General features: G+C 47.0%; 1 protein-coding gene across 1 annotated transcript in view; it reads right to left on the reverse strand.

Moving 5' to 3' along the window:
* Nucleotides 1-568: 568 nt before the first annotated feature.
* Nucleotides 569-12,480, reverse strand: part of LOC140198346 (uncharacterized) — a 43,910-nt gene continuing 31,998 nt past the window's right edge. Inside the window, 3 exon segments of the mRNA XM_072259447.1 lie at nucleotides 569-2,939; nucleotides 9,851-11,375; nucleotides 11,959-11,974. Coding sequence (XP_072115548.1) covers nucleotides 10,203-11,375; nucleotides 11,959-11,974 — 1,189 coding nt within the window. The 3' untranslated portion in view covers nucleotides 569-2,939; nucleotides 9,851-10,202.

Consider the following 12,480-nt stretch of genomic DNA (forward strand, 5'->3'; position numbering starts at 1 on the left):
ATCGAGTTCACACATCGTCCGGCGTACTATATCCACCCCACTTAATCTGCAGGCATGATTAACCGGGCCATCCTCGATCTCACACCAAAGTTCAATCTTATCTGCGTCCATCTCTTCTAACCTAACCCGGGCGATTTATCCCTTATCCTGACAGAATTCAAATCCCGGAAGAGCCCCCACAATGTAACGGCCTTTGCCCCAACTGACTCCCGTTGTCTAGGGTGAATAGCCGTCGACGCCGCCAACAGTTCAAATGCTTTGGTGTGGATACGGTGTGAGTTGTCCAACGATCAGTCACGACACAAATATCAAACAATATATCAAGTGCGAGTAAACGAAATTTTGGTGATGGGTTAGTAGCAACAACTAAAAGAAAAGGCGCCACATAAGTAACTTATCAAGCTTGTGCACATAATATTTTAATACGTTGGAGCTCACGCCTCCAATTCCATCCACACCGTCCTTCCGAGACCCCGGCCACCCTCCGAACTCCTGAGGTCCGGTATCCGCCGCCCTGGAACCGCTGTCCGTTCCTCACACATCTGTCCTCTCTGCTCGCCTCCCGAAAAAGCCTGCGCTCCTCAACTCAGCACACATATACAAGATAACATAACATGACTTCCATTGGCCAGCAAAATGAAGACAATTTCCATTATCACATAGTATAACCCAAACATGGCTGTTACAGAGAACCCGTTGCTCAGCAGTTAACAGTACGAGAAGCCACTAACAGTGAACAGTCCATCTAGTATTACTGAGAACCCTATACGTGTCAAGCACAGGCAGATGGGATAGACTCCGATAGGGGTTCTTGTCTGGCACGGAGCAGTGGGGCTGAACACCGGTTCATTTTCCACTCTCGGACCTTCACTGAAACCATTTCTCATCAGTACATGTTTCTCAAACAATAAATTTCAATGTCCAAGTTCAACGTAAATTTATTATCAAAGTTTGTTCACGAGATGTTACCAAACAATTCATAAAAATGTTTGCAACGTAACTCAATGCTCACCCCCAGCCTTGGGTAGGAAATGGGACCAATTCCAGAGGGGGAGGGTTGGGTGAGTCTGGGACTTTGTGAAGGAGCCCAAACTCCATCCTCCTCCTTCCCCTGTTCCATTCTCACTCCCCTTTATGTGTTTGTGTGTGAGAGACCTGTCTGCCCACTTCAGCCTGCATCAATGATGTCCCCCTCCTGCCCAATGAACTCACATTCCTAAACAAACCGCAATCATCACCAACTGAAATACTGTAATTTGAAAATCTTATGCCCTCCCTCCCGCAGTAACTCCTTAGCCATGTGTTAAACTGTATAATCTTCCTGTTTCTGGTACGTGGCACAGATGCAGACCTGAGGTCACAGCCCTGGACGAGCTGCCCTTTAACTTAGCACCTCACCCCCAGAACTCCCTTTGCAGAACCTCATTACTCTACCAGCCCATATCATCCACATGAACCACGACCTTCACTGTTCACCCTCCTGAGGAATGCCGTGCGCTCGACCCAAAATGTCCCAGACCCTAGCACACAGGAGGCTACATACCATCCTGGAATCTCATTCTCACCCACAGAACATCCAGTCAGTTCCCTTAGCTAACGAATCACCTATGACCACAGCTCATCTCTTCTCCACCCTTCCCTTCTCAGTCTCAGAGCCAGACTAAGCGCCAGAGATCCTCCTGCTGTGACCTTCCTTTGCCAGGTCATCCCACCGTCTTTAACAGTATCTAAAGTGATATATGTGTTGTTCAGGGGGATGGACACAGGGGTACACTGCACTCACTGTTTCCCCCTTTCCCCTTCCTGTCACCCAGTTTACTGTGCTGTGACCTTGGGTGCAACTACCTCTCCATATGTCCTACCTATCACCCCTCCAGCCTCTCAGATGATCTGGAGTTCATCCAGTTCCAGCTCCCACTCCTCAATGTGGATTGTTCGGAGCTGAAGCTGGATGTCCTTCTCACAGGTGTAGTTATCAGGAACACAGAAGGGTTCCCTGCCTTCCCAAATCCCGCAGGAGGAGCTATCCACTACCCTGCCTGGCATCTCCACTGTTCTAACTGAGCAAACGTGAGGAAGGGGGCAAAAAATTTCTACCTCCAGCATAATTCTGCCTTCTCTGATTGAAGGTTCTCCTTACTGAAACCTGAAAGAGGTAAAGCCTCAAGGTCTCCGCTCTGACTCTGCCCACTCCGACACTGGCCACTGCACTTGGTCCTGCCCAAGAGCTTCTTGGTAATCAATCCTGACTGTTGATTGGCCACTGGTGAAAGCTCAAAAATAACCTGCCCTGAACCACTGCTTTTACTACTCGATTGGCAAACCTGAATGAATTTCATCCTCTCAAGCTTCAGATCACTCTGATTAACGATGGTTCAAAGCTGAATAGGGTTACACAAGGATGAACGACTGATTGAAACCCATCCCACATTCAGAGCACATCACCACCCTCACCACAGTGTGAACCCACCACTGTCTCTGCAGCGTGGATAAGTGTGTGAATGCCTTCCCACAGTCTGAGCAGGTCAACGTCCTCTCACTGCTGAAAACAGTCTGGTGTGTCGGCACGCGAGATGAAAGAGTGAATTCATTCCCAGTCAGAACAGATGAACGGTTTCTACTCAGTGCGAACTCGGTGATGTTTATTCAGTTGAGATGACTGAGTGAATTCCTTCCTGCAGTCTGAGCACTTGTACAGTTTGTCCCCAGTGTTTACACGCTGAAGTTCATTCAATACTGGACTGAAAGTGTTATATTTGTATGCACACAGCGTAAGGAATAAAATGGATTATCTTGAAATTCAGCTACAGATTGGCAAGTATGATGTTGTGGATATTTCTGGAACTTGGCTAAAGGATGGCTGCCATTGGGAGCTGAATGTCCAAGGATATACGGTGTATCAGAAAGATAGGTTAGTCGGCAGAGGGGCTGGTGTGACCCTGTGTATAAGAAATAATATTAAATCATTAGAAAGTGATGATGTAGGATCGGAAGGTGTAGAGTCTCTCTGGTTGGAGATAAGAAACGGCAAGGGTAAAAGGACCCTAATGGCAGTTGTATCCAGGCCTCCAAACAGCAGCCGGGATGTGGATTACAAATTACATCAGGAGATAGAAAAGGTGTGTCAGAAGGGCAAAGTCATGATAATCATTGGGGATTTTAACGTGAAAGTGGATTGGGAAAACCAGGTCAGTACTGGACCTCAAGAGAGAGAATTTGCAATGTCTGAGGGACGGCTTTTTAGAACAGTTTGTTGTTGAGTCCACTGGGGGATCGGCTGTGCCGGATTGGATGTTGTGCAATGATCCGGAGATGATAAGAGAGCTTATGGTTAAGGAACCCTTGGGGACAGTGATCAAAATATGATTGAGTTCACTTTGAAATTTGAGAAGAAGAAACTAAATTCCAACGTTCGGCATTTCAGTGAAATAAAGGAAATTACAATGGCATGAGAGGGGACCTGGTCAAGTTGACTGGAAAGACATGAGGTTGCCTTGGCAGTCAAAGTGAAGGATAATCCAAAGAGCTTTTACAAGTATATTAAGAGCAAAAGGATTGTAAGGGATAAAATTGGTCCTCTTGAAGATCAGAGTGGTCGGCTTTGTGCAGAACCAAAGGAAATGGGGGAGATCTTAAATAGGTTTTTTGTGTCTGTATTTACTAAGGAAGCTGACATGAAATCTATGGAATTGAGGGAATCAAGTAGTGAGACCATGGAAACTGTACAGATTGAAAAGGAGGAGGTGCTTGCTGTCTTGAGGAAAATTAAAGTGGATAAATCCCCGGGACCTGACAGAGTGTTCCCTCGGACCTTGAAGGAGACTAGTATTGAAATTGCGGGGGCCCTGGCAGAAATATTTAAAATGTCGCTGTCTACGGGTGAAGTGCTGGAGGATTGGAGAGTGGCTCATGTTCCGTTGTTTAAAAAAGGATCAAAAAGTAATCCGGGAAATTATAGGCCCGTGAGTTTAACGTCAGTAGTAGGTAAGTTATTGGAGGGAGTACTAAGAGACAGAATCTACAAGCATTTGGATAGACAGGGGCTTATTAAGGAGAGTCAACATGGCTTTGTGCGTGGTAGGTCATGTTTGACCAATCTGTTGGAGTTTTTCGAGGAGGTTGCCAGGAAAGTGGATGAAGGGAAGGCAGTGGATATTGTCTACATGGACTTCAGTAAGGCCTTCGACAAGGTCCCGCATGGGAGGTTAGTTAGGAAAATTCAGTCGCTAGGTATACATGGAGAGGTGGTAAATTGGATTAGACATTGGCTCGATGGAAGAAGCCAGAGAGTGGTGGTAGAGAATTGCTTCTCTGAGTGGTGGCCTGTGACTAGTGGTGTGCCACAGGGATCAGTGCTGGGTCCATTGTTATTTGTCATCTATATCAATGATCTGGATGATAATGTGGTAAATTGGATCAGCAAGTTTGCTGATGATACAAAGATTGGAGGTGTAGTAGACAGTGAGGAAGGTTTTCAGAGCCTGCAGAGGGACTTGGACCAGCTGGAAAAATGGGCTGAAAAATGGCAGATGGAGTTTAATACTGACAAGTGTGAGGTATTGCACGTTGGAAGGACAAACCAACGTAGAACATACAGGGTTAATGGTAAGGCACTGAGGAGTGCAGTGGAACAGAGGGATCTGGGAATACAGATACAAAATTCCCTAAAAGTGTCGTCACAGGTAGATAGGGTTGTAAAGAGAGCTTTTGGTACATTGGTCTTTATTAATCGAAGTATTGAGTATAAGAGCTGGAATGTTATGATGAGGTTGTATAAGGCATTGGTGAGGCCGAATCTGGAGTATTGTGTTCAGTTTTGGTCACCAAATTACAGGAAGGATATAAATAAGGTTGAAAGAGTGCAGAGAAGGTTTACAAGGATGTTGCCGGGACTTGAGAAACTCAGTTGCAGAGAAAGGTTGAATAGGTTAGGACTTTATTCCCTGGAGCGTAGAAGAATGAGGGGAGATTTGATAGAGGTATATAAAATTATGATGGGTATAGATAGAGTGAATGCAAGCAGGCTTTCTCCACTGAGGCAAGGGGAGAAAAAAACCAGAGGACATGGGTTAAGGGTGAGGGGGGAAAAGTTTAAAGGGAAAATTAGGGGGGGCTTCTTGACACAGAGAGTGGTGGGAGTATGGAATGAGCTGCCAGACGAGGTGGTAAATATGGGTTCTTTTTTAACATTTAAGAATAAATTGGACAGATACATGGATGGGAGGTGTATGGAGGGATATGGTCCGTATGCAGGTCAGTGGGACTAGGCAGAAAATGGTTCGGCACAGCCAAGAAGGGCCAAAGGGCCTGTTTCTGTGCTGTAGTTTCTATGGTTCTATGGGACTCTAGCAGGAAGAACAGTAGAGCAGCAATGGCTGGAATTTCTACAAAAAATGAGGGAAATGCAAGACAGATATATTCTTAACAAGAAGGACACTATCATGACTTACAAGTGAAGTCAGAGTCAAAGAAAAAGGAAAAGACAAGGAAGCAAAAGTTAGTGGAAATATAGAGGATTGGGAAGCTTTTAAAAACTTGCAGAAGATCATTAGGAAGGAAAATAGGAAATATGAAAGGAAGCTGGTGACTAATATCAAAGAAGACACAAAAAGCATTTTCAGGTGTTACATGCTGTAAAGGTTTCAATACCAATGTAATGGCTTCTCTGTAATGCTCTCTGGAATGCTGGCATTCATAGCAAGAGGATTCGAGTACAGGAGCATGGAAGTACTACTGCAGTTGTACAAGGCCTTGGTGAGACCACACCTGGAGTATTGTGTGCAGTTCTGGTCCCCTAATCTGAGGAAAGACATTCTTGCCATAGAGGGAGTAAAAAGAAGGTTCACCAGATTGATTTCTGGGATGGCAGGACTTTCATATGATGAAAGACTGGATCGACTAGGCTTATACTTGTTGGAATTTAGAAGATTGAGGGGAGATCTCATTGAAACGTATAAAATCCTAAAGGGATTGGACAGGTTAGATGCAGGAAGATTGTTCCCGATGTTGGGGAAGTCCAGAACGAGGGGTCACAGTTTGAGGATAAAGGGGAAGCCTTTTTCGACCGAGATTAGGAAAAACTTCTTCACGCAGAGAGTGGTGAATCTGTGGAATTCTCTGCCACAGGAAACAGTTGAGGCCAGTTCATTGGCTATATTTAAGAGGGAGTTAGATATGGCCCTTGTGGCTAAAGGGATCAGGGGGTATGGAGACAAAGCGGGTACAGGGTTTTGAGTTGGATGATCAGCCATGATCATACTGAATGGCGGTGCAGGCTCAAAGGGCTGAATGGCCTACTCCTGCACCTATTTTCTATGTTTCTATGTTTCACTGCTGAGGTAATGGTTTCTCTGTAGCAGCAATGTTTGGGTTATGACGAGATAATGGGGCATGCTCGCCAATGAACAGGATGTTGTTCTTTCTTGTGCGTCTGGGAGCCGGGAATTCACGGGTCTTTTGCCGGGGAGAGACGAGGAGGGAAGACGCAAATGGAGGGAGTTGGTAGACCTCGGATGGAGTGGACTTGGAGTGAGGGTCCGAAGGTCAGCGAGAATCGAAGGAGGTCGATGGTGGACAATCAGCTTATCAGTGAGCTCCAACATTGCCCAATAGACTGTTTCATGAGAATGGGCCCTTTCTCTTTTTTGTTTTCTTCACTAAGCATATCGTCAAATTAAGAGTAATAAAGCTCAATCGTTTAATCGCATATTGTGCACTGTTTGTTATTTCGTACTGATTTGTAACAGGGGACACATCCACCCAAACGAGTTTAAGCAACTAGACAAAGCGAGATTTACCGAAGTATATAAAGGGTAAAAGGGAGTTGAGGACAGATATAGGACCAATAGAAAATGATGCGGGAGATATTGTAATGGGAGACACAGAGATGTCAGGGAAACTGAATGCGTATTTTGCATTGGTCTTTATAGTGGAAGACATCTGCAGTATACTGGACATTCAAGAGTGTCAGGGAAGTGAAGTATCTGCAGTGAAAATTACGACTGAGAAGGTGCTCAGGAAGCTTAATGGTCTGCGGGTGGCTAAATCTCCCGGACCTGGTTTCGGTTCTGAAGGAAATAGCTTGGGGAATTGGAAAGGCATTACTAACGATCTTTCAAGAATGTCAAGGTCCGGATCGGGGTCCTTTTAAATTTACTTTGTTTATGTTACCATCCGGACCGTTGATTCCCTGTTTTCCCGTGTCCCTCGGCTTTGGTAATTAGCGGCAATTAACGCTTCGCTGAACCGGTAGTTTATAATCTCCAGCTTTCAGCTGTTCGGCGCGGGACCGTCTGCAAAGTCACCTAAGGTACGGTGTGCCAATGTCATCTGGCCGGAGCAAGCCTAGTCTCTCCCGAAGCGAGTGCCAGTAATTCGCCTTTTCCTCACCGGAGCAACCTTGCCAAGTTACCTCGCCAAAGCGAGCCTGCAAAGTTTCCTCACCGAGGTGGGTCCGTCAGTTAACCCGCCGGAGGGAATCAAGAACCGCTGTCTACTGTTCCCGGGCCGAGTCGAGAGCTCGCCACTACCCGGAGGCTCCAAGTCAAGTCCTGGCCCTGGCGGCACTCTAGCACCAAGTCAAGCCCTGGCCCTGGCAGCAATCTAGCACCAAGTCAAGTCCTGGCCCTGGCGGCATTCTAGCACCAAGTCAAGTCCTGGCCCTGGCGGCACTCTAGCACCAAGTCAAGCCCTGGCCCTGGCAGCAATCTAGCACCAAGTCAAGTCTTGGCCCTGGCGGCATTCTAGCACCAAGTCAAGTCCTGGCCCTGGCGGCCTTCTAGCACCAAGTCAAGTCCTGGCCCTGGCGGCCTTCTAGCACCAAGTCAAGTCCTGGCCCTGGCGGCTTCCCAGTTCTGAGTCAAGTCTTGGCCCTGGCAGTCTGTGATTCCTGTCCTACCCCCTGGTCTGAATCCCTTCTCTGCCCCCCTCGCCTCTAGCCCTCGCCTGCAGCCCCCGCCTGCACTTCGGTCTAGTTCCATCGCCGGAGCTAGATAGGTACTGTCTGGTGTTCATTCGTGTTGGTCTTGTCTTGTCTTGTCTTGTCCTCGCCTCTGTGGGGTAAGTTAGGCCGTCTTGCCGTTGCCTCATGGGGAGTCATGTCTTGTCTTGTCTTGTCCTCGCCTCCGTGGGGTAGGTCAGGCCGTCTTGCCGTTGCCTCGCGGAGGGTCATGAGTCCCGGCCCTATGTCCTGTACCCAAGGAGGGGTCCCGACTCCGTGTTCTGTGTATGTGTCAATGGTTCCATGTACCTGCTCTCCCGAGACCGAGGCTCTGTGTTCCCATGTTCCTCCTCTCCCTAGCCCATGTCATGTCCATGCCTGGTTCTGCGGTCCGAGCACGCGGCAAGACCCAAGTACTGGGTCCTTGTCCAGTCTCGGGCTCAGAGTCCATACCCTAGCCTCTTCATGTCTCCTCTAGTTCTGGGAGCCGATTCCAAGTCCAAGCCCAGACCCTTGGTCCCAGCCTAGTCTTTGTCCAGTTCTCTGCTCCTGCTCCTGCCTAGCTCTCCTGATACCGAACAATAAACTAAATTTAATTAACCTCACAAGATGAGTCTTGCATTTGGGTCCACCTTTGCTCCCTATGCCCCCGCCATTGTGACAAAGAATCGATAGGCTCTGGCATTGTAGCGGATGACCGGAAAATTGCAAATGTTACTCTGCTATTTAAGAAAGGGGGAAGCAGCAGAAAAGAAACTATAGACCTGAAAGCCTGAGTTCAGTGGTTGGGAAGTTGCTGGAATCCATTGTTATGGATGAGATTATGGAGTTCCGGGAGGCACATGACAAGATAAACCAAAGCCAGCATGGTTTCCTGAAAGGAAAATCCTGCCTGACTAACCTACTGCAATTCTTTGAGGAAATTACAAGTTGGGTAGACAAAGGAGATGCAGTATACTAGGATTTTCAGTGGGCCTTTAAAAGGTGATGCACATGAGGCTGCTTAGCAAGATAAATCCCATGTAATTACAGGGAAGTTACTCGCATGGGTGGAGCATTGCCTGATCAACAGAAAACAGAGTGGGGAAAAAAGGGATCCTATTCTGGCTGGCAGCCGGTTACCACTGGAGTTCCACAGTGGTCGGTGTTTAGACCACTGATTTTACGATGTATGTCAATGACTTGGACTATTGGACTAATGGATTTGTGGCTAAATTTGCCGATGATACAAAGATAGGTGGAGGAGCGGGTAGTGCTGAGGAAACAGAGAGCTGGCAGAGAGATTAAGATAGTTTTGGGGAATGAGCAAAGAAGTAGTCAATTAAATACAATGTTGGAAAGTGCATGGTCATGCATATTGGTGAAAGAAATAAACGGGCAGATGATTATTTAGTTTAGGACAGAATTCAAAATGCAGGGATGGAAAGCAACTTGGAAGTCCTTGAGCAAGAAACCCTAGAGGTTAACCTCCAGGTTGAGTCGGTGGTGAAGAAGGTGAATGTAATGGTGGCATTCATTTCTAGAAGTATAGAATATAAGAGCAGGGATGGGATGTTGAGGCTCTACAAGGCCATCATTAGACCACACTTGGAGTATTGTGTGCAGTTTGGGGCTCCTGAAAGGGTATACTGACATTGGAGAAGGTTCAGAGAAGATTCACAAGAATGATTCCAAGAATGAAAGGGGTTACCATATGAGAAACATCTGGCTCTTGGGCTGTATTCCCTGGAGTTCAGGAGAACGGTAGGGGGCGGGGGGGGGGGAAATCTCATTGAAACATTCCGGACGTTAAAAGCCCTGAACAGATTATATATGGGAAATTTATTTCCTATGGGAGGGGAGTCTATGACAAGAGGGCACAACTTCAGGATTGAAGGACATCCATTTAGAACCGAGATGAGGAGAACTTACTTTACTCCGAGGGTGCTAAATTTGTGGAATTTGTTGCCACAAGCAACTGTGGAGAGGCCACACACATCAAAGTTGCTGGTGAACGCAGCAGGCCAGGCAGCATCTGTAGGAAGAGGTGCAGTTGACGTTTCAGGCCGAGACCCTTCGTCAGGAGGCCATGACTGTGGAGGCCATGTCATTTGGTGCACTTAAGGCAGAGAGAGATAGGTTCCTGATTAGCCAGAGTATCAAGGGGTATGGGGAGAAGGCAGGGGAGTGGGGATGACTGGAAGAATTGGATCAGCTCATGACTGAATGGCGGCGCAGACTCGATGGGCCGAATGGCCTACTCCTGCTCCTATATCATATAGTCTTAATTGAGATGTCTGAGTGAATCCTTTCCCACATTCAGAACAGGTGAGTGGCATCCGCCAGTGTGAATTCGCTGATGTATTGTAAAGTCAGAAAACCGAGTGAATTCTTTCCCACAATCTGAGCAGGTGAACAGATTCTTCCTAGTGTGAATTCGGTAGTGCCTCAAAAGTTTGGATGACTGAGTGAATCCCTTCCCACATTCAGAGCAGCTGAAAGGTTTCTCCCCAGTGTGAATTCGCTGATGTACCTTCAGCTGAGATGACCAAGCAAAACTATTCCCACATTCAGAGCAGGCGAATGGCCTCTCCCCAGTGTGAACTCGCTGATGTTCCGTCAGTTGAGATTGCCGAGTGAATCCCTTCCGACATTCAGAGCAGGTGAACGGTTTCTCCCCAGTGTGAACTCGCTGATGCACCTTCAGTCGAAATGGCTGAATGAAGCCCCTCCCACATTCAGAGCATCTGAACGGCCTCTCCCCAGTGTGAAATTTCTGATGTACCTGCAGTTGAGATGACACAGCGAATCCCTTCCCACATTCAGAGCAGATGAACGGCCTCTCCCCAGTGTGAACTCGCTGATGCACCATCAGTCGAGATGACCGAGTGAATCCCTTCCCACATTCAGAGCAGGTGAACGGCCATTCACCAGTGTGAAGTCGGTGATGTTCCTTCAGTTGAGCTGAATGGGTGAATCCCTTCCCACATTCAGAGCAGATGAATGGTTTCTCCCCAGTGTGATCTAACTGGTGTGTCAGTAGATGAGAATGCCGAATGAATCCTTTCCCACAGTCTGAGCAGGTGAACGGTCTCTCCACAGTGTGAACAAACTGATGTTTTTTCAGCTGAGCTGAATCGGTGAATCCTTTCCCACATTCTGAGCAGACGAATGGTTTGTCCCCAGTGTGAATTTGCTGGTGTTTCAAGAGCAGAGATGACCGAGCAAATCCCTTTCCACATTCAGAGCATGTGAATGGCTTTTTCCCAGTGTGAACTTGCTGGTGTCTCTGTAGGTCAGATGAGTGAGTGAATCCTTTCCCACAGTCTGAGCAGGTGAACGGCATCTTTTCAGTGTGAACTCGCTGGTGTTCATTCAGTTGAGATGATTGAGTGAACCCTTTCCCACATTCAGAGCAGGTGAATGGCATCTCCCCGGTGTGAACTCGCTGGTGTCACTGTGGTGTGGTTGAGTGTGTGAATGCCTTCCTACCACCTAAGCAGGTCAATGTCCTCTCACTAGTGAATTTTCTGATATACCTTTACCATCGATTACAGAATGGCTTCCCACTTGCAGAACAGGTGGAGCATCTCATTATGGTGTGAACTTGCTGATGTATCTTCAGACTGGATGACTGAGTGGTTCCTCTCCCTCACACAGAGCGGGTGAATGGCCTCTCCCCACTGTGAACTCACTGGCGTGTCTGCGGGTAGCCTCTGAGTGAATCTCTTCCCACACTGAGAGAAGGAGAATGATATCTCACTGTGATCAATTCTCTGGCAATTCAGAAAGTCAGACGTTTGAATCCCTTGTACAATCAATGCAGCTGAAGAACTGATCTCCAGTGAACAGATGTTGGTGTGTTCTCAGCTCCTGGTTCCAGTGAATTTCACTGAGTTACAACGGAAAACTTCATTTCAGAGACAGAATACATCACCAGCTGGGATGAGATAATTCTTCATCTCCAAGGATCGACAACAGATGTGTTGGTGTAGCAAAGAAAATATTTGGTCACTCCTTAAATATCCAGACAGCAAAACTGATGTGTTGTTGTGTCTGAGATTCCCGTACACAAGTGTTCTGCCATTTCAAACCTGTAAAAATATTTGCAAAAGACATCAATGGGTGAAGGGCAATATTTCAGGAGAGATTTTAGTCTGTGGTGAGAACATAAGATCATAAGAAATAGGAGCAGGAGTTGGCCATCTGGCCCGTTAAGCCTGCTCCGCCATTGAATAAGATCATGGCTGATCTGACGATGGACTCATTTCCACCTACCTGCCTTTTCCCCATAACACTTAATTCCCTGACTATGCCAAAATCTATCCAAACTTATCTTAAATATATTTACTGAGGTAGCCTCCCCTCCTTCATTGGGTAGAGAAATCCACAGATTCACCACCCTCTGGGAAAAGCAGTTCCTCCTTATCTCCATCCCAAATGCCCTGAATCTTGAGATGTCCTCTAGTTTCCTGCCTCTACCTTCTCTATTCCTTTCATAATTTTACATGTTTCTAAATGATCTCCTCTGAATGTGAGCCCTGGCATCACAATTTCACAGA

The sequence above is a fragment of the Mobula birostris genome, chromosome 5 (genome assembly GCF_030028105.1).
Source record: "Mobula birostris isolate sMobBir1 chromosome 5, sMobBir1.hap1, whole genome shotgun sequence".
In the NCBI taxonomy this organism is placed as follows: domain Eukaryota; kingdom Metazoa; phylum Chordata; class Chondrichthyes; order Myliobatiformes; family Myliobatidae; genus Mobula; species Mobula birostris.